Source organism: Leptonotus elevatus, chromosome 7 (assembly GCF_054856555.1).
Source record: "Leptonotus elevatus isolate MCC_2025b chromosome 7, RoL_Lele_1.0, whole genome shotgun sequence".
NCBI classification, from domain to species: Eukaryota; Metazoa; Chordata; class Actinopteri; order Syngnathiformes; family Syngnathidae; genus Leptonotus; species Leptonotus elevatus.
Genome location: NC_141245.1, coordinates 14932002 through 14954042, shown reverse-complemented (window position 1 = coordinate 14954042; position 22041 = coordinate 14932002). Strand labels below are relative to the sequence as shown.

General features: G+C 40.2%; 2 protein-coding genes across 7 annotated transcripts; both read right to left on the bottom strand.

Annotated features, from left to right (window-relative positions):
- Positions 1 to 1379: 1379 nt before the first annotated feature.
- Positions 1380 to 6998, bottom strand: LOC147171071 (WD repeat-containing protein 20). Of its 2 annotated transcripts, XR_015095650.1 has the most exons (5): positions 6195 to 6998; positions 5129 to 5311; positions 2977 to 4362; positions 2712 to 2880; positions 1380 to 1555 (listed from the first exon to the last, which is right to left on the bottom strand). XR_015095650.1 is itself a non-coding variant. In XM_086081499.1 (4 exons), exons 1-4 carry the CDS (start codon positions 6606 to 6608, stop codon positions 2833 to 2835), a joined length of 2031 nt encoding a protein of 676 aa, XP_085937625.1. In that variant the 5' UTR covers positions 6609 to 6998; the 3' UTR covers positions 1621 to 2832. The 2 variants fall into 2 exon arrangements, 1 of the variants encoding a protein (XP_085937625.1); XM_086081499.1 differs by lacking the exon at positions 1380 to 1555 and having other exon boundaries at positions 1621 to 2880.
- A 1801-nt stretch (positions 6999 to 8799) lies between these two features.
- On the bottom strand, positions 8800 to 21617 carry LOC147171070 (von Willebrand factor A domain-containing protein 5A-like). Of its 5 annotated transcripts, XM_086080963.1 has the most exons (22): positions 21458 to 21614; positions 20315 to 20388; positions 20012 to 20214; positions 19715 to 19937; positions 18508 to 18674; positions 18307 to 18421; positions 18074 to 18222; positions 17724 to 17812; positions 17483 to 17627; positions 16196 to 16275; positions 15524 to 15638; positions 15275 to 15433; positions 14899 to 15002; positions 14336 to 14535; positions 14122 to 14154; positions 13823 to 13843; positions 13380 to 13400; positions 11723 to 11755; positions 11374 to 11496; positions 9918 to 10054; positions 9723 to 9846; positions 8800 to 9218 (listed from the first exon to the last, which is right to left on the bottom strand). In XM_086080963.1, exons 2-22 carry the CDS (start codon positions 20355 to 20357, stop codon positions 9139 to 9141), a joined length of 2364 nt encoding a protein of 787 aa, XP_085937089.1. In that variant the 5' UTR covers positions 20358 to 20388; positions 21458 to 21614; the 3' UTR covers positions 8800 to 9138. The 5 variants fall into 5 exon arrangements, 4 of the variants coding, with proteins under 4 accessions (XP_085937089.1, XP_085937091.1, XP_085937092.1 ...); XM_086080965.1 differs by lacking the exon at positions 13823 to 13843 and having other exon boundaries at positions 21458 to 21615; XM_086080966.1 differs by lacking the exon at positions 11723 to 11755.
- Between the last annotated feature and the right edge of the window lie 424 nt (positions 21618 to 22041).

Below are 22041 nucleotides of genomic sequence, written 5' to 3'. Positions count from 1 at the left end.
ACGAGGGCACGGAGATTCCAGGTTAAATATAAATTCGGTCTCACTAAAAATGATCATTTCTGAGCACTCCTCAGTTTGTCATGTACTTATTCTAATTGAACTTTTTAATTTTGACTTAGAACTGAATCTTATTTGCTCTATTTAAGACAACAGTTTTAAGTCCGAACGCACGTTTTTTTTTTCTCGATTTTATTCTGTAAAGAAAACAAGCAGCTTCCGAATTGTTTTTTACTTTGGTCGGAATGCTTTTCTTAGCCGCCCCACCCCCTCCCGCCTTGGCAGTTGATCTTCAGTGACAAAAATGACGCAATGAAGGCAGCGATGCGGTTACCCGATTTGCACACGGAACGTGATCTGCAGCGGAGAGTTGCAAGACAACGAATTTGGACAAACTGCATGCCACTAATGAATAAAAATTACTGCAGTAAATGCTTGTGATCTACAGCAGGTTACAGGTATCTATTTATAAATTACATTTCCTTATGAAGTCATTAGCATTGTAACTATTTATTGACTTTGACTTAGGTATTTACTGTAAGTTATAACGTGTTAATGCATTAGTATCCCCCCCAAAAAAAAGAAACAAAGAAAAAACTTGCTTCCTTGACAAAAAAAAAGATTAATTTGTCATAAAAATTGCAACACTTTCCACAAATAAGATGTTGAACATTAGCTTCATCCTCAAATTTGAACCTAAGTGTATTTTCCAGATAAAAGCTCTTTTTCCGCTTTTGCTTTTCACATATTTTTTTGTAAGATAAGCCTAAAATAATTACATTTTCAAGGTTGAAACTTTTTTCTCTATATTTATTTGCAAAACGATCACTTAAAATATATATATATATGTGTGGGGGAATCAAGTTTATTTTCTTAAAAAAATGCAAATTCTGGAAACATTTAAAAAATCTGAGGAAAAGGTTGGGTTTTATTTAAAAAAATATTTTTCCTCATTGAAATACACATTTAAATTTCTAGTTTTTTTTATTCCATTGTATTTGATGTAATTCATATTTTAATAGTTTAAATTACATATTTAATTAATGTAACATAGTGACAAAATATTGATAAAAAAACAGTCATCCAAAAAGTTTACTAGTTCCTACCTCTGAAGTAGTACTTATGACTGCCAACATGTGAACATGAGACCAACATTGCTTTTTGTTTGCATGCGGGTGTCTAAAAAAAACGTTTTCACTCCTTAGTCAGTGAATACAGTAGCTTCTGTTGGGGTTGAGGCAAGCAGAGATGGCAGAACATACTGTATGCTCGTGAAAGCTGTTCGGTACCCTTGCAAGGGTCCCTGTGTACACGTTAAATCTGTATCTGCTCACATCAGTGTTTAAAAAGGGTTTTTAATTGATCTAATAAACTTCACAATGCCAAGTGACTACTAGTTTATTTGAACGTCAACTTTGTAGTTACAAAAGTACTAGAGTGCAAGTAAATCAGTTATGAAAAAAGTATAATCATCCTCATTACGTGTGCGCTGCATGTTCACAGTATCATGTTTATTATCCAAAAGGAAATCAAGCAAGGAAAGAAACAACTTCCTGATCTGGAATGAGAGAGAGAGAGAAAAAAAAAAGATGAATGCCATCATCATGGCGAGAGACACACAAATATACTTGGCTTGTCTTTATTGTCGCTGCAAAGCATTGAATAACAGGAGACTTTTGAACAAATGTGGCTTTATCTGTTGACAGATGTACTACTGAATGACGTCCACCAAGCGGCGAGTGGAGGGAACGTGAGTTGTTTTTGTGTGTGCAAATTGTTGCAAGAGGCAATTCAGGTGCAACACTACCAACAAGCATCAGGGCCACACACACAGGCAATATATTACATGAAAATCAAGTGAAGGGCAGGAAATAAAAATGGCATCTTATTTAAAAAGAGACTACGTACTTTCAAAGAATCCCACTTGGCAAAAAAGAAAAGAAAAGCAAACCTTTTTCCATGACAAAAAAACAAACAAAAAAACTACTTGATCCTTTTTGTTAATTATTTTTCTAATTTTTTTCTTCTTGAAAAAGTAGTTGTTTTTTTCGGTCAAATAATATTTTATTTATTTATAATAATATTAACAATTAATTCATAATATTTCTACTTTTTTCTGTCAAAGAATGCTGTTTTTAAACCTGCGTTCAATTATAATAAAAAATAATTAGTGTTTTCTTGAAAAATTGTGCATTTTTAAAAATAATAATATTTTTTACAATTAATTTTTTAAAGACTTGCATCATTTTCCTTTGAAGAAAAAAATGTGTTTTCCTGGAAGTGACTTTTCTTTGAAAACATTGTAACTTTTTTTCTGGAAAAAAAAATCATTGTAATATTTATTTTTTATATCTAAATATATATAGTTTTTTTTCCCAGTGGGTGCCTGATACTGCAAAGTGCAAATGAGGGTGACATACATATATGCCGCTACACCGCCAGATTGAGTGTGTGTGTGTGTGTGTTTTGTGCGTGTGGTCACATAACTTGGACCCGAGTGTAACACGCTGCTTTCAGAACCGTCGAAGCGTCTCAAGAGTAATGGGCGTGAACTTAAAAAGAGACGGCGACATCGTGACTTGAGTCCCTAAAAAACATTCAGTGTGTTGCCATGTACAATGTGTTCACTTGCGTCCTGTACAGCCTCCTTGCCGTAAGAGTACTTTGACTATTTACAGTATAAATTACGACAGTCTCATGATAAAATAAATTACTTAAATACAGCTGGCCGTGGCTTCTGCAGGGTGAGCGGAGGGTAAAATACTGCATTGGTGAGGTGATCCGGTCTTGATGGTTGCCCTTCATTTTGGGATTGCAGGAGGGATGAAGGTGCAGCTATACCACCGTGCCACTTGGAGAGTTTCCGTTCTGTGCTGTTAAGTTCTGCAAGACAATACACCAAACAGGAATTTACAACAATTCGTTTAGTGTTCATCAAACTCCTGCATGTCTCGGCCCTGTGACCGCGCTGGCACATACCGCCTTGCCAGGTCTGGCCCAGGTGCAGATGAGCCCTTCCTGGCACGCCGTGATGATGCAGTCGTCCATGAAGACGAGCACGGTGAGTCTCTCGTGGGCGATCTTCTTGCATACCAGCGGCTCCAGCAGCGGCACCTCGTGCATGCGCGGGCACAGCGTGGTGCCCAGCACCTTGGCGGCATCCAGGCGCCCGCTGCCCCGCGGCGCCACATTGATCTTATCGTTACTCTTGCTGATATTACCAAGGCTGTGGTAGCGCTTGTGTTCTTTCTCCACCCCGCCGCCTACCACCGACTTGTCCGACTTGCGCTCCTGGAGAGAAAGTGTGGCAAAGCGGCCGATGCTGAATGGCGCGGTGTTACCTGGGCCACCACCCACGGTACCCGTCACGCTCCCTGTTCCCCCGGTGCCGGCCTCCGTGGCGCCCGGGTTCTTAGAAGTGTTTGCGACCGCCGGGTGGGGAAGTGAGTTGGAGCGGGAGAGGGAGCGAGGGAGCGGAAGAGGCAGCGTAGGTGGGTTGGAAGTGCCCACAACAGGTGGGTGGTGGTGGCCCTCCACTGCGCCACCCCCGGAGTTGGGCAGCGTGGGTCCAAATGTATTGGTAAAGGCGCGGGAAAGTGGCAGACGAGGGTACAGAATGTCATCTGTGAGGTCCCACAGGCAAAACTGGGTGTCCTGCCCGACAGATCCGAATCGGTAGGTGACGGCCGCCGAGCCGCCGCCCTTGGAGCTGTGCCGGGAGAGCCGTGACAGGGTGCTGCTTGTTCGCACCCGCCCGAAGTGCGGGGTGGTATTGTTGGGCGCCCCACCCTGGTGGAGGTCCTCCTCACTCCCACTGAGTTCCATGGGCTCCTCGTCCTCCAGGGAGGTGGTGAAGGGATCAAACGCCACCACGTTGACCCAGGATTTGTGTCCATGGCCGCGTGCCACCACACGGCTCTCTGCGAAAGACCACACGGTGACCAGGTCGTCCTCGCCCCCCGTGGCCAGGTACTTGCCATCCGGGCTCCATGAGACGCACAACAGGCCTCCAAAGTAACTCCTCATCACGCCCTGGAGTTCCATAGAGTCAAAATGGAAAACCCGCAAGCAGCCGTCCTGGCCCACGCAGGCCACGTGGACCCCGTCGGGCGAGAAGGAGAACTCGTTGAGGCCCCCCTCGCCGACGGCCCAGCGTAGAAGAGGGTTTCGGGGTGTCTTGGTCTTGCAGGCGTACACGGCGAAGCCCTCGCCTTGACGCAAAAGTGAGTATTGAGGTGCAGCCGTGCCACACGAGTGCTCCACGTTGTAGAGGTACAGGTGGCCGCTTGCGTGAGAGGCCAGGAACAGGTTTTCAGACTTGGGGAGCCATTTCAGACATGTCACCTTGGATTTGTCGATCAGACGCTGCACATGCAAGAAAGGAGACAAAATGGAGGGTTGTTAGTAGGCTGAACAATTAAAGCGCAATGAAAGAGAAAGGAATTTTCAAATCGCAATGGCTGCAATTTGAAGCAAAAAAAAAACTTTCATTTTACGTTTTTAAATATATATATATATATATATATATACACACACACACACACACAATGCCTGTATATTTTACTTGTTTATATAGTGCCCAGTTAAGTTCAGTAAGAAGTGCAGGCCACATAGGGATGGGCCAATATTATATTCTGATGGTATGATAACTGTGAGCAAAAATATCACTGTATTAAAATTACACCTCTAAAATAACCTTTTCTGAAATATTTGGGTAAAAAAAAACTGTATTTGTTTTATTTCAGCATAAGCCTAACCTATAAGAAAAAATATATACATAATGAGTCTGATGTTATCTATTGTAAATTTTTGCTTTGTATTTGTTAAAAAAAAATACACGACAAGAGGCCCTTGAAAATTATAATTGCAATCACAATACTGAGGTGAAAAATGCACTTACCGGTACATTATTTTTCAAAATTGTTCCGTTTTTATCAAATCACTAAACAATACCAAATACACAACAGCAATTGATTACCAAACAGTAACCCAAAGAAAATGGACAATGCACTTAAAGGCAAAATAAAAATGTATCTCCCCATGCCAAGACATACATGATATAATAATCAATTCAAAAAACATTTGATAGTGACAGGCTTAGCCCAGCCTAATTTGAAAGCGCGTTCAGTACCTCCTCATTGAAGAGCTTGCTGGTCTCCTTCTTGATGGGGTCCAGGTACTGCACCTGCCCGGCCGAGAAGCCCACAATGAGCGCCACGCTGTCGGCCGACGCCGAGTACTGGTTGAAGTCGTGACACGTGGGCTGCGTGCCCTTGTAAATCCTCTTGTCGATGGGCTTGCTCAGGTCCACCGCCTGGCGCGTTTGAGAAAATTAGATGATATCAACAAACAACAAAAGCAAATTAAAATATAAGTCAGTCTATTGGAGTTGTATGTTGAAACACGAACCCTGCATTGAAACCCAAAACATTATTTGAAACCCTACGCCTGTCTTGAAGCTCTCTTTGAACCCTACTTCGAAACACTAAAACCTGGCTTAAAACCCTAACCCAGTATCGGAAACCCTAATTTGAAACCCTTAACTCTGGCCATCAACTTTGAGGGCCTCACCCTTATTTGAAACCTCACCTTGGTCTGGAAGTCTTAACACTGAATTGAAACATTCATATTGATTGAAACACTACTGTACTTTGAAACGCTAAACCTGACATAAAACCCTACCCTTTGCTGGAAACCACGACTAAGGTTTGGACAGCCTAAAACGACACCATAAATTCTTGAAACCCTAAGCTTTGATTTGAAGCCCTAACTTTAAACCCTTTACATTGTTTGAAACCGTAAGTTCTGCTTTTTAACATGATGACATCGAAGCTGATTTACTACCTCACTTATACCAGCTAGGATGAGTCATGAAGCGCATCGTTTTGACATCTTGCTGCTTCTCAACCACCTTGACCACCTCTGTCCATCTACTGCTAAATGACTCATCCTCAAAGAGCCTTCCAAACAGTAATTTCCTCCCTTCTTAACTATTAGCTGCATTTAGTAGCACTAAGTGACATCAAAGACAGACATAATAAATGAAACGTGGTGTTCGTTAACAGCAAACAGCCACGGTAGCTCGTCCAGAAGCCGTGTAATGGGAGCTAAGTGCTAGGCTAGTTAGCATGCGAGGCTAACGCTGCCTGTCCACTACCCGTGACCCGGGCGGAGAGGGCCGTCCGGCCGGGGCTCACCTTCTTAATGTTGGTGTACGTGTAGAAATAAAGCTCCCTGCCAATGTTGAAGCACACCCGCTCCGACTCCTCGCCCGGGTCTTCGGGTTGGAGCTTAACCATGGAGACCCGCACCGGCGGCAGGAAGCCCGCTGGGGAGGAGTTGGCTGCGGCATTCGACGAGGAGGCGACGGCGGCGGCTGCGGCAGCTGCTGCGGCGGCGGCTCCGGGCCCCTGCAGCAGCCCGACCCCTCCGCCGGGTATCGGGCCGGCTCCAGCCGCGGGGCCCAGTGTGGCCCCGGCGGAGGCACCCCTTGGCAGCCCGCCCCGCTGTTGCGAGTCGGAGAGGGTAAGCAGCTTGTAGAATCCCTCTCTGGTCCGGAACTGCGACTTAATCTCATTGATATCCTTCAGAGCGCCGCCATCTCCGGCCATTTTCAGTCCAAACGAGACGCTCTGGAAATTCTTGACCTGGAAACAATAACGCCGCGATAATAATTTACAAAAAGAAGACGAAGAAGAAGAAGAAAGCTACTTAGAGCAGCGGAGGTGAGCAGCCGCGCTCAGCTAGGCCGCCCAGCGCTGCCAGTGTGACCCGCTGTATTTTACACCAGAGAGGCGCTGGCCGAAGACTCAAGGCCGACGGAGAGCCCCTTGGAGCCGGCGACGGCATCATCCCTGAGCTGCTCCCCTGCCTCCCTCCACTCGACTGCTACGACTTGTGAGCGTAAAATGCGCACGCCTGCCTGATGCTGCAGCTGCTCATTGACGCGAAGTCTGTGTAAACCTGAGGCACACGGCTCTTATTTTGGACCTTCTTTGGTCTAAGAAAGCCCACTAGAAAGTTACTGGCTATCACTATATACCTTTTTCGCACGCTCCACCCTCAGTATTTTGCTGTCGTGAAGTCAAGCTTTATTGCCGTTGATATTTGAGCTTGTATATTTATATATGTTTTTGTTTGCATGCTGCATAATTTATATAAAAGGTAGATTTGTTTTTTTTGTTTTTTTGCACCTTATGTGGTTTGATTTTGTTTGTGGCCATCTATTTTCTACTGCTTATCTTGGTTTGCCTCCTGGGCTGGCAAACACAGCGCCAGGAATTTTGTCTCATCTGGGCTAATCGATTTTCATCACTTCACTTTCTTTATATAGAATACAAGTTTTTTTTTAATGAACGGGTGAAAAACTGTACACAGTGTTCCCTCGCTATAACCTGGTTCGCTGTTTCGCAGATTTTTTGGGGTGCAATTTTGCATAATTTTTTTTTACAGTATATTGATTTTATGAAATTGATAAAGGTTTGAACATTGCGAATTTCTAAGCAATAGAGAAATGTGAGAAAATGTAAACGCCTCAATGAGAAAAGTTTATAAACTGTGTGATGAGGGGTTTTTAGGGCCTTAAAACATTTATAATAAATGTAAAACATAAAGCTAACTACTTGACGGATTTTATTTATTGCAGGCATTTTTTTGGAACCTAACCCCAGCGGAAAACGAGGGAACACTGTAATCATGTTCGATATGAAAGTACTTTTAAAGGAATTTGGCCAAAGAACATAACAAAATAGTTACATCTAACCTAACAAGTGACTACTAGGCAATGGATTATTTAAGTTGATTTTTTACCGTAAAGCACAAATAAATAAAAATACATTCACTTCAAATGAACTGTTTAAAGTTATTGGGGGTGGGGAAGCCTAGCAATTTTTTTCTAAAGTGGCAAATTTGCAAGGTTTTTTTCTCCGAATATGGCCCCCGCCCTCTTAAAAAATTATTTTTTTTTTTATACGTGGCCCTAATGCGCTGTCATAGAGACTCAATTTTCTAGATTTTGCTCTTTCTTCTCTGATGTACAAAAGTCTGATACAAGAGCTGTATATAGAGAGAGTTTGGCCAACTCGGTTTCGGCAGGGTAACAAGATGGCGTCCGTTTATCATGTGACCAGCAGTTGACCAATCAAAGTGTGCCCAATAACATCGAGTTGGCCAAACTCTCTCTATATGGCTCTGTCTGATAATAGTGAGCAATGCCATCTCGTGGTGAACACTGTTGTAACACCTGCTCAGATCTTATTTTCAAAAATTAATACAGGGCCAACCTGAGTGTGGGCCACCAGTTGCCCATGCCTTATTCACTATCTTATTTTGTACAGAGAGAATGTGATATAGTTAGTGTTTAAATCTCTAGTAGTATATTAAATTATTGTTACTTTTGGTAATAAATTCTTCTGACTTTTGGTAACACCTTTAGTAGCAAAAGTAGTACAGTCTGTGCTATATATATATTACAATGCCCTACACTTAAAATATAGTCGTAATGAGAAAGCGATAACACTGCGAGTACTACGGAAGTCATTTTGTTTGCTGATTCCAAAATGAACCAATGGGAAGAATGGGCTGTAAGAATTGGCTTTGCGGGCCGGAATAGTGGCCCTTAGCGGCCCATAAAGCAGAATTCTCCCGGTGCTTTAGATAGGCCTGGTAAGACATGTGCTGCACTTTGCTGGTCTATTTGTGTTTGAGGTGAATCACCCATCATCTGTGTCGGATAGGCTCCACGTAGAGGGAAAGAGACATGAGGCGGGAAGACACTCCTAAAGAAAACATGACATCCCCAGCTTAAGTCTTTATTATTTAATGTGTTCTTTGTTGATCACAGAATAATACAAGAAAGATCAATGAAACAATCGTATTCAAATTCAACGTCTGTTCCTTTGTGACACAATGTACTGTAGTTCCAGTTTCTTTGTTTTCACCTGGAGCGTAAAGATGACCATTATACTGTACTTTTGTATATTTCACCCATGCAATTATATATCATCGGTTTTATGGCTTTTGACCATATAGAAAAAAAAACAATAAAATGCACACTTGCTATAGACCAATCAAAATACCAAATAAGGAATGTCAAGTAGTGCGACGCAAAGCAGCAGAAGATCCTTCCTTGTACCGGAGACCTTAAAGTCCCAGGGTGTCTTTTTGCACGTTGCAGCCCATCAGAGAGTTCGCAGCCACAACACACTCTGCGATACATGGCGCTATAAAAAAAAAACACACACACACACACAAAACAATAAAACGCATCAATTCCATTTCAGTTCAACATGGCAGCAACAGCAAGCACATTTTACTTTATAAAATGTCACATTCAGTGTCATTTTGGATTCTCCTGTAAATTTGCCCGCAAACCGCCGCCAAGCTTTGTCCGCACGCAGAAGACAATGGAGTCTCTGGGCACGTTCATATGCAAGAACCTTCAACTGTGCAGTGTGGTTCCTCTTCCTTGTTGGAGAATATTCAAAGGAGTATTTACAGATGTTTTACTGATAAAAATTTGACGATTTTACACGGCAGGATTAAATATTTTAAAAATGCCAAAATGTTATCGTATTTATTTATGTAATTTCATTTCTTACTGACCGGTCACGCTTGATTTGATGAATCAAAATCGAAATGAATCACAACCTAAAGAATTGTGAAATTGTGAGGTTCTAGCACTGACTGCAAACAAAGACAAACACATACAATTCGGAAGTCATTACCATTCTGAGCCAGCAGCCATGACACAGCCTTACGAGCAAGAAGGTGCCATTCGACTTGAACGTCCGACTTGAACCCATGAAGCCAAACCAGAGCCAGAACGGTGGCCCACACGTTCCCGTCCACCTGGGCTCGCAGAAACGCACATTACTCAAGTGGAAACGGTGTCATAACACATTTGAAACAAGGTCCCACACCTTGGCTGGTTTGGGCTGTTCCACCTGCTTGCTGGTCTTGTCCAGTGCAGCAGCCAGAGGCGGGTTGAGCTCCCAGTAGCCCGACGCTTTCTGGAGGGACACCAACTGCAGCAAAGTGTCTGGAGGTGGCTGGACGGCTGAGTTGTGGGGAAAGGAAGTCTTGTCAAATATTCAACTGGAACGTCACTGGTTTGCAATTTGGGGGTTGTTTACTAGATAGGTTGCAGCTAAATCATACCTATATGCTGTACAATGGAACTAGTGGGGTTTTTAAAAAAAATCATCTGGTTAACCCTGAGACTTGAAAAAATAGTGGTTTTGTAGTGTTTTTTGGGGGGGGGGGTGAGTGAGACATTTGACAAACTCCCCTTAAAAACTCTCACACTCAACCAAAAAAGCCTCTCATACACACTCTCACACATACCAGAAAATGCTTACACATGAAAAAAATCTCCCCCACACACCAAGTATCCTCTCACGCTCCAAAAAGCCGCCCAGATCTTGAGAAAGTTTCTTTTGGTGAGTGTTTTGGTTAGTGAGTCTTACTGTGTATGTGGAAGTGTGTGTGTGTATGTCTTTATAAGAGAGGTTATTCGGTGTGTGTGAGATTTTAGTGTGTGATTTTTTTTTGTTGTGTATGAGTTTTTGTAAGAATTTTGGTGAGGTGTGAGAGCATATTGGCGATAATGAGAGTTTGGAAGAATGTGTTTTTTGGTGTGGGAGGTTTTACGTGGGAGACATTTTTGGTGCATATGAGAATTTTTGGGTATGTGTTTTTTTTGGTGAGTTTGAGATCTTGGAGTGTGTGTTTGAGTTTTTTGGTGTCAATGAGAGAAATATTTTGGTATTCTATCTGGTGTATGTGGGAGGTTTCTTTTGAGTTTTTTTTTTAAAGTTTGATTTTTGTGTGTGTGGGGGGGGGGGGTATTATATGGAATGTTTGTGGAATTCAAGAAATAAAAAAACTATTCTGTAACAAATTAAACTACAATTCCTAAATGACTGTTGGGTCTTCCTTCTTCTGTAGAGTAATAGAGAAACAAAAACATTTAAAATAAATTCCAACTGCTCATGTATGAAATAAATTGACACAGACAAGAAGGAAGCCAAACGCTATCCGCTTCAATTAGTTAGTCGAACTTAAAATGTAGTTTCACGTAATATTCGATTTTGTATTTGAGTAATTTTGTTAGTTTTCGTTTGTTAACTAATAACCTTGGTGAGAGGACATTGCTACTTTTTGGCAAATACGGCACCTCGTACTTTTTGGTCAAATTTCTAATGAAATGGCAGCTTCCACTGTTTGTTGTTATGTTTGCTTCTCATATCTGATTTAGGAGCAGAGAAAAATGACAAGCATTGCAGTAAAAACTGTTTGAAAACAATTACAGAAACAATCTTGTGCTCTGTTTATTGAACTAAATGCAGCTTGGTGGTGTCTGTGTGTGCAACTCACAAGAATTAGTAGCCATCTCCTTGGAATCGGAGCCCATTGAAGTATAAACCGGACTGCTTAGCGTGCGACTCTTTGTATCGGTCCTTTGTTTCATCTTTTTTAAAAAACCTCCGAATTCTTTTCCTATTTGGATAAAGAACAGAAGGGGGGGAAAAAAAAACATATTTTTGTCAAGGCCAAGTAAAAGTATTTTATTCCCTTGTTAAACCGGTTTGTTCGCTGATTTAGCATTTCATTCAATCACAATCCATAAAACTGTTTCTCCCAGATACAACCTTCATCCTTTTCTTCAAGTTGCTAAAAATATTAAAATGTTCCAATATTTAAAATTCTGCTGAGTTTTACTTGCTTTTGGTTGGAGCTCCTTTGGCACAAACCGCATCTTTGTATATAAAAACACAACAACAAATGACTACATGAGCAAATAGTGAGCAATATAAGATCAAAAATGTAAATGAAGTGTGTGTATACTCCGTAATTCTGTACATTCTATTAAATAGCATTCGATACCTGCTGGTATCAAATCACATCAAATATAATACAGTAACTGTATCATATTTTACATTGTCTTATTTTAATTATATGACTGATAAATAGTTTGCAGCTATGATTATTGCATTTTATTTGACACCTTTTCATTTAATCTGCAATCACGGAATCGAGTCATGTATCTCAGGGGTGCTCAAGTTGGGTCCTCGAGAGCCCCTATCCAGCCTATTTTCCATATTTCTCTCCACTAACACACCTGATTCATGACCAGGCTCGTTATCAAGCTTGCTGATTAGCTGATCATTAGATTCAGCTGTGCTGCAGGAGGGAAACATGGAAAACAGGCTGGATAGGGGGCTTTCGAGGACCCAACTTGAGCACCCCTGATGAATCTGATTGAACGGAACTTTAAAGTATATTCACAAGGTTGTCAGAGTGCTGCAAAATTTCACTTCACCTTTAATATGCTTGCCTATAATTTCCTTTTCAATCTGCCGAGGCATCTCTCTTCGCTTCCTCTGACCCATGTTTAGTGTGGCGCTTGTCACAAATTGAAATAGGCCGACTGACTGATTAATACGTTTGCAGACACCCGTGTTCCTAATTGGAGCACATATGGTTGAACATCCTTATGGTTGAATCATTTTCAATCTTTTCTGGATCACCACTTTTGTCCAGGCCTGTTTCAACCACACTTCTCTGATTTTCACCCGTCAACTTTTTATTACATGTTAATTTATGACAAAAAAATTCTGCAAGGGTCCAGGGGTCCACTGTGTAGTGAATTACACAGTATAGACCAGGCTTCCCCAATCTTGGTCCTCAAGGGCCGAAGTCCTGCGGGTTTTAAATGTTTCCGCCCCCCAACACACCTCAATCAGCTTTAGAATCAAGTGTGTTAGAGGACGGAAACTTTGGCCTTTGAGGACCAGGTTTGCGGAAGCCTGTATACAATAATATTCTTGTCATTCCTTTGAGGGTAAATAATAGGTATATTATATTGCAATTAGTGAGCAACAATACCATTTTTTAATGAGATAATATCCCATCTCTAAGAATTCAACAGGTCGCTGTACCTTCCGATCCCTGAATGCATGACTCTACTTACCTTCACTTTGAAAAGAACAACTTTTTAGTTGAATTAGAAAGGAAAAACATGAATTAGTGATATCCACAATTCCATTTTGGAAATGAGTGCTTTGCCAATTCCATATACTGTATGTATTCTTTTAGCTGTTAAACGAATGTGTTTGTTGTCAAAAAATTAAAATGCATGCAAAGACTTCTGTGTTAATGCAAAAATTACGCTCCTTGCAAGAAAATGTTTGTTTTTTTCTCTCCCCAATCCCAGTCTGCATGATGCTACTTGCCTCCAAGCGCCACTGTATATTGAAAACAGCAATATTACATGGGAATTAGTATGCAACAATATCATTTTGGAATTATGCAATATAACATCTGCTGCTGTAGGAAACTGAATTATTCTTTCCAATCCCTGTCTGGTAGATGCTACTTGCCTTGGCTCATCATGGGTGGAGCTAAAAAAAACAAGAAAAAAAAAACATGAGAATTAGTGATCCACAATTCCATTTTGGAAATAAGCGATTTTCCAATGATGTATTCTTTTAGCTGTTAAACTAATGTGTTTGTTGCCAAATAATTGAAACACATACAAAAAGGTAGGTAGGTATTCAATATGTAGCTGCAAGAAAATAGTTTGTTTTTTCTTTCTCTTAATTCCCTGTCTTTATGATGCTACTTGCCGGGAGATCCAACTATAGCACGTGCACCTTTTCTGCGACCACCTTTGGGGGGGGGGGGTTATTACATTGGAATTAGTGAGCAACAATATCATTTTGGAAGTATGTGAAATGATATCCCATCCTAGGACTTCGATAGACAGCTGATAGAAATCTAATTATATTTCCCCCCCAATCACTGTCTGCATGATGGTACTTGCCGAAACATGCCAATGGAAGACCTTGGAGGGAAACAAAACAGAAATATTACATGGGGATTAGTGAGCAACAATATCATTTTGGCGGGAAAAAAAGATTGTTAATAAAAGCCAATTTCAGTTTGTTAAACTAATTTGTCATATGGACATGATTATGTGCAAAATACAGTATGTAAATGTAGCATCTCTTCTTCCATACAGTGGCTGAACACACACATGTAATCAAAGAATGATAATTTTGTTATGCTAATTTCAACCCCCCCCCTGTACCTTCCGATCCCTGAATGCATGACTCTACTTACCTCCACTTTGAAAAGAACAACCTTTTAGTTGAACTAGAAAGGAAAAACATGAGAATTAGTGATATCCACAATTCCATTTTGGAAATGAGTGCTTTGCCAATTCCATATACTGTATGTATTATTTTAGCTGTTAAACGAATGTGTTTGTTGTCAAAAAATTAAAATGCATGCAAAGACTTCTGTGTTAATGCAAAAATTACCCCCCACCACTCACGGGCTCCTGGAACACGTCTGTGCAGCAGAGGTCCCTGAATGGCTTCCCTGTTGGCTTTGTTGATGGCAATGAAGGCTGTGAAGGAGCTGCTCACTCCTGATTGGACGCTGACATCCACCACCTTTTTCTTCACTTCCTCATCCTTCTCTGCCTCCAGACAGCGAATCAGAGTTCGAGCACCGAGCCTGTGGATTGTTAATCTGCGGAAAGCAAAGCAGTATGAAATCTCAGAAAATTATTATTTACTAACAGTAATGTATCTTTGTTCATCTATGTAAATCAATTCAATATAGTGAGAGACCGAACAATGAAAATGCTCGTGTACTGTGGTACATACCTTTTACACAAAAGAAATAAATCAAAGCATGCAGACACTAAGTATATTGTGATGAGAGCATTGCTCAATATACCTTAGTGACATTTTTGTTTGGAGTGCCAAGAGATTTTTCTAATATCGACGACATGCAAACTATTCACACTCACACATGAGGACAATTTAAAACATGCATGTTTTTGTATTGTGGGAGGAAGGAGGCCCACGTAAACATGGAAGCCGGCATTACCCAGTGTCCTCTGTAGGTTGGAAAGCGAAGCCAAGCTTGTTCTGGAACGGATTGCCTGCTAGGCTGTACTTCACAGTTACACAACCATTTGTTTCCTCCGAGCTCTGTGAGAAAACATTGCAGGGTTAAAAAAAAAAAATAATAATTGGGGGGAAAAGCTCCACTTTTTAACATTCTGTTGTTTATGTTAGATAGATACAGAAGATAAGGATAAGTATGTAAATATTCATAGCATAGTCGTGGTTGCTCAATACAATGCGGCTCAAGTCAACAACATGTTGACAATCATGATAAAAGAACAAAAACATAACGTACAATTGCTTCTCGGCAAATGCTATTTAAGATATGGAAGGGAGTTTACTCAGAGCTGTTTTACCTGTCCGGTAAGCTGAGCATAAATGAGCGACCTTTGACCCTGGAAAATAGCTGTGAGAGGCGGAGACAGCTGTGTGACAGACACCCCCTTTGGCAAATCCCACGTGACCGAGATGTCCTCCACAGTGGGCTGCAGAGCAAACTGCAGCGATTGCATCACCTGGTGAAATGAAATCAATGATTTCATCAATGTGTTTTAGACATTTGTGTAGGATTTGAGAAAAATCATTTGGCGCCATGTCCCGTGAACCTTTGCTTGCATCCTGTCGGCGCCTGTGATGAATTGAGCGTGACCTCCTCCCTCCTTAGCCAAACCATTGATGAGAGCAGTGCTGGCTCCTTCTCCAATTCCGAAAGAGAAACACCTGCAATGCAGTTGCTTTCATTCAAACATACACTGAAACAAGACATGGCGCATAGTGACTATTTAGAACTAGGGGTGTCGGGCGATTACATTTTTTAAAATCTTAATTAATCGCATGGCTTCAATAGTTAACTCACGACAGTCACGATAAATCGCAAATTTTATATCTGATAATAAAATGTACAATTTTTTCAAGTTTTCATACTCTTAACATAAACGTAGAAAAAAATGGTAAACTAGTCATTTTACAATAATTAATTAATTTCAGTTCAAATTAAAAAGTTGTACTGAAAAAAAACAAGTGTGATATTGTTTTGTGTTTTATTTGTAAGATGGTGAAGTAACTTTACACTTGTAAAAATGCAACTTGACCCCAGTCTCTACAAATATATGCATTATTATTAAACTTATTACTGCTCAACTTTGACGTGGACGCTGCGTTGCGTCTGGACTTCCCCCAGTACAGGGCTTAAAAAAAATACTTTCAATTAACTAAAAATCAACACACTCATTTTGACACCCTTAATTAGAACATAACGAGCATGCGGTTTATTTAACCTGTGGGAACTGGAATTCTTCTTCACTAGGCTTGTAACCTCCTTGGTGTTCCCGACTTCGCCATCAGTGAAAACAAATAGCTGAAAGGACAGTTTACATTTGGCTTAGCATTGAAACAGTAGAGAAGTGTCACATGACAGTAGCAATGCGTATATAAAAGCGTTTGGCAAGCACTACCTGCTCAGCCTGTTACACATATTTTGAATATGTGTGTGTCTGTGCTGCAATGTCTTTGTACAGCCCAGGATTAGCAGTAGGAGTGCCCGGCCGGTCATTTCATACTCACTACAGATGCTGATTATCAAATTTATTACTATTAACTCATTCGCTGCCATTGACGGCTGTAGATGTCAAAAATTCATTTGAACTATTTCTATTTACCATTTTTTTCACTTTTGTTAACAATAGTATGAAAACCTAGAAAAAAATCGCGAGTTAACTATTGAAGTCATGCGATTAATTACAATTTAAAAAAATGAATCGCCTGACATGATTTAAAAAAAAGATTATAAAAAATTAGGCGATTAATTTTTTTCTCGTAATTAATTGCATGACTTCACTAGTTAACTCACCATTAATCCCACATTTTATATCTGCTCTAAATGTACAATTAAAAAAAGGTTTGCATACTCTTGTTAACAAAAGTGGGGAAAAAATGTTAAACTAATGGAAATGGTTCAAATACACACATACACATGCACATACGAAATAAAAATGTATAAAAAAATATATATATTTTTTAATTTTTTTTAAAAAGAGAGCAATGATGATGACATGTCAAATCGGTAAAATTACTGAATGAACAATACTGAGCTCTCCAAAAAAAATAAATACAAAAAATAAAATTAAATAAAAAATTAAAAAATTAAAAATAAATAAAAGGAAATGGTTCAAATGAATTTTTGACATCTATACCATCAATGGCATTGAATGAGTTCATTGTAATTAATCACATGACTTCACTAGTTAACTCAAGATTAATGGCAAATTTTATATCTGTTCTAAATGTACAAAACATTTTTTCTAGGTTCTCATACTCTTGTTGACAAAAGTGGGAAAAAATGTGAATTTATGTCATCCATTTTTTACGTCTATAGCCGTCAATGGCAGTGAATGAGTTAATGTGTGCAGATATCTACAGATGTGTTTTGCCTTTGCTATTAAAGTTCAATTTGTTACACCGACCAGCCCTACTAATTCTGAAGGCCTTGATTGAAATGTCAGCACAAAGAACATCCACATACAACTAATATTAGAAGTTAGGTTGTGCGACTAAATGTGCATTACCTGTCGTGGTTGACTGGGAATGCAGGGCTGGCTATAAATGTGTTGGAGGGGCTTAAGTATCTCTGTTCCACCCAAGTTTGCCTGAATCTCCTTGACAATCTTCAGTGCTTTTTCCATGGTCTTCTCACTGTACTCCATGCTGTTACTGCCATCATACACACAAGTACATGGACACGTGCCGCGAGATCAAACAGGATGTTATTGTTTATAGAATGAATGACATAGGGTAGTCGATTCTTACGGGAAGATGTGTTCAAAGGAGGAACCAAAACTGTAAATGTTGAAGTAGCAGCCCATTGGCAAGCTTTTCAGAAGCAGTAGTAGAGTATCCTGTGCGGAAGTGAGGTATAAAGAGTGAAAGAAACTGTAGGGGAGAAGGACAATGAGTGCTAAGCACATTTTCTATTTGGAGTGTTGAACCCTGATTAATGTTTCCGCTGTGTTGTATACTGTCTATGTAACAAGCCTGCAGAGCAATTTTTGTTTCCATTCATACATCGTAACGCTCTATAACTCAAGCCTACATTCTCTTCTGGGTATCAGTCGAATGGAAACAAGAGCAGTTTGTGGCATAATTGACATTTCGATTACCCTGGCACTGCCGATGCGAGCACCTTGCATACTTCCGGATCGGTCTAGTAAGAACACAAACTCCCCCCTTGTGGCGAGTGAAGACATCACTTCCTGGGGGAACTCCGGGTAAACACTCAGCATCACCGCCGCATCCCCCATCAGTGTGCCTGGATCACAACACAGCCGGGAAAAGTGAATTTGAAGAATTGGAAAGCATCCATACTTATTGAATGAAAACCGTTTGAACTCACCAGGCTCGGCAGACGCCTTTCCTGCTTCCACCACAACAGCCGGCTGGTGAGCGTCTTTGTAGTAAATCAACAGCTCGATATCCCTGTCAAACGTGTGTTCCGCAGCCAGTTGAACCTAAAATCCCCAAAATAAATAAACTATGAATAAAAAGTATGCCTCAAGTGTGGGAAACAGGAGATCACGTGAGGGTTTATACGTACGACTGCCTGGGTTTGCTCCTTGTTGAGGTACTGCAGAGGTTCCAAGGAACACTTGGAATCCACTTTGGACACCCGACGCGGCGAGGACAACCGGGCGGAGAAGGTCAGACTGTATGGCACTTGAGAGGCAGGGACAGACGTCACCTGGACGCTGCCAACTTCACTTCCTAGGAAAATTAAATAATCATAATAAGAATGAATATCGACGCCTTCTTAAAATAATAATAATAATGTCATTTTTTTCAGTTTTTTTTTTATCAAACACAAACAATTTAACGATTTGCATCATGAGGAAATGATTTAGGCAAATAATAATAATTTTTGCACACAAAAAAATGACTTAGGCAATTATTTTAAGAGTGTGACTACGAGTCTAAAAGCATCTGAATATATGGCATTTATTTCCATGCGATAATGAAAAACTTTATTAAAATTAGAAGATTGGTTTGATATCTCCTGACCGTGCACAAAGATGGTAAATTTGTTAAAAGTAGATATAAAGGCATAACTTATTGCTTCATTCATCATTTATCTAAATTAGTATATATTATAATTATGTGATAATATTTGAATATGAACTACTAACTTCCAAAACAGAATAAACAATTTAAAATATCATATAATCATACATAAAATACTCAAGAGAATAGCTTTAGTGACATTGGGTGAAATTTCAGGATGAACCTAATATGCACTATAGAGCTTTTTCCGATTAGCATAGGGTTGATTATGAAGAAAATATTAATCACGATTATTTTGGTAATGATTGAAATCAGGATTAGGGCGATCATTTATTTTTTGGGTGCAAAACAAGAAAATGTTTAAATGTAAAAAATATTGAGACAAATACAATTCTTTGAAACACTAATTATGCAATTAGTTATTTTGAAATTTAAAAAAAGGTTCAAATGTATACATTTAAACAACTCAAACATACCAATTTTTTTAAATTAATAATCATTTTGTTTGTTACGATTATGCTGTTTTTGTAATTGTATAGTGTAATAATTGAAATTGTAATTGAATTTTCATTAATTGCACAGCCCTAGATGAACATAATTTAACCTCCTCTCGACTTTGAGTGCACATCCAACTTTTTCAAAATTCCAAAACCCAAAATTTCATCCAAAAGACACATTTCCCTGGGGAGTAAATATTGAAAATAATAAATAATCTGTACATTAAAATTAGTGGTGGGTTGTTCTACCCTGAGGTTGGTAGCGAGGGTTGAGCACCACAGGCAGACAAAACCTCAGCGCGCCGTCAGCCTCCACAGCCAGCTCAGTGACATACTCCAGCCTGATGGAGGCGCTCTCTCCTGGAGGAAGACTCCCCACACTCAGAGAGAAAACATCTTGGCTCTGATCACTCTCTTCCAAGAGGAAGGCCTGCTGCCCGGAACTCAGTGCATCGTCGTACTCCTCTCGAGCCTGGAGAGGACAACGTGACGTTCACTTCAGACCGTCTTTTTTCAACTCACTCGCCTTTGCGGCCACGCGCTCACTTCCTGTTTCTCCTTCACATCAGCTACAATCTCGGTCTGCCCAATCTTGGCACTGAAATGGCAGACGGCAGCATTAGAAGGTAGAGGGAAGACAAAAATGGCTTCGATGGCTTTGTCCTCCTTGTTCTCATAGTGCAGTGTGGAAGTCACAGTGGCCACGTGGTCCTTCACCTCCACTTTGACTTCAATGGCCTTCAGAGGAACTGACACACACACACATCAATTACATCAAATATCAGCGCTCCATTCATACTACACTAAGTAACATATACTGTAATTAAAATCCATTATTTGAACTTGTACCTGGCTCCTTGTTGAGAGTCAACAGACCACAGCAGCTCATCATGATTAGGAGTTTAGCGGTTTTATTGGTTTTGCTGCACACAACAAACACAAGACACAATTAACAATTGCCTGGCATGCCCAAATTGATTATTTCCTTTTTAAACTGCAAGAAAAAAAATGCAGTGGGGAAGCACGGCGTATAGTGGTTTTTGCACATCTGTGTCACATTTCTGAGGTTCTGGGTTTGAATCTCATCACCGGCCTTGCTGTGTGGACTGTTGCCCCCATGTTGCAAATGTGGTTAACTGAAGACTCTAAATTGTCCATAATTGTGAACGTGATTATCAACGGATGTTTGTCTACTCTGTTTGTATGCGCGATCGCCCACAATCAGCTGGGACGAGCTCCAGCTCACCCATAATCACCATAATGAGGATAAGCTAAATACATTATGGATGCAAAGAAATATTGTGGAGCGCTGTTGCTATGACAGCGCATAAAAGTCAGAATGTGTTGTTCACTGATACGAACATCCTAGTAAAGTAATAGTTACAGTAAATATTAGTTTTTTTATTTGAAGCCATAAGTATAACCCAATAAAATGATAAACTTCCTATACTGCGTGAATATGCATTCTTAGTGCCTGCTGTAGTCACTATCCTACAATAAATGCAGTGATTTTAATTTTGTATGATATCAGTCTAGAGTCAACTATGAATATAAAGCAATCAAATGAAAAACAGCTAGTACGGCGGTAATAAGTCTTGTGCCGAGTGATGTTTTCTCACGCTCGTACGTGTGCATGAATTTGACTTAATTAGTCAGGAAATGGATATTTTCTTACTACAGGCAATGTACTTGGTTCATCTATCTATGCTAGCGGTGACAGGTTGCTGATAGGCAGAACAATCGAATGCTTAAAATGTAAAGGTAAATAACGACATTTGTATCTACTTTCAGTGATATGTTTTGTTTGTCGGTAGCCTATGCAGTGAAACTTTCCTCATTATGTAAAATATGTGCTTTGGTTGAAAAAAAGTTAGGAAATATGTATACGCCGTAACATACAACAATGTGAGTGTTATTTTTACGTATTAAATAAGAAAACGTCGTTAGAGATAATAGACCACAATACCAATATTACTTGAACATACTCCCTACCTTCGTGGCGTACAACGTGTTTGGCTGTCCAGCAGGCAGTCAGTCAACCCAACCCGGAAGAGCAGCTCAGGGAAAGTCCTGTCCAGCCCACGCCCACTCAGCCCAGATACTTGCCGTTTTAGTTCAACCACTTGTGTTCACTGTTCAGTTTCACTTTCCGTTTGGGCTACACGCGAGTTCAGTAAAAGCCAAGGAAATGTTTTAGACAGTCTTTCCCAACAATACTGTGTGTCTTATCACTATTTCCGTTACACCTAGAAACTCTTCCAAATACGTACATCCGTTTGAATTAACACGGTTAGAAAGTGGTCGACTGGTGGTAGTTTGCGGATGTGAACAACTGTATACTGTACCTTAAATCAGGGGTGTCAAACACATTTTAGTTCAGGGGCCAGATGGAGGAAACATCTATTTCCAAGTGGGCCGGACCGCTAAAATCATGGTATATAATTTAAAAACAATTAATGTCAATTATATGCAGATTTTTGCTTTATGTACCAGCCAAGTCCCTATTTCTTCCCTCTTGAAAAATATAGACATATAAAATAGAAAAATAAAATAAAATGTTCATAAAACACATATTT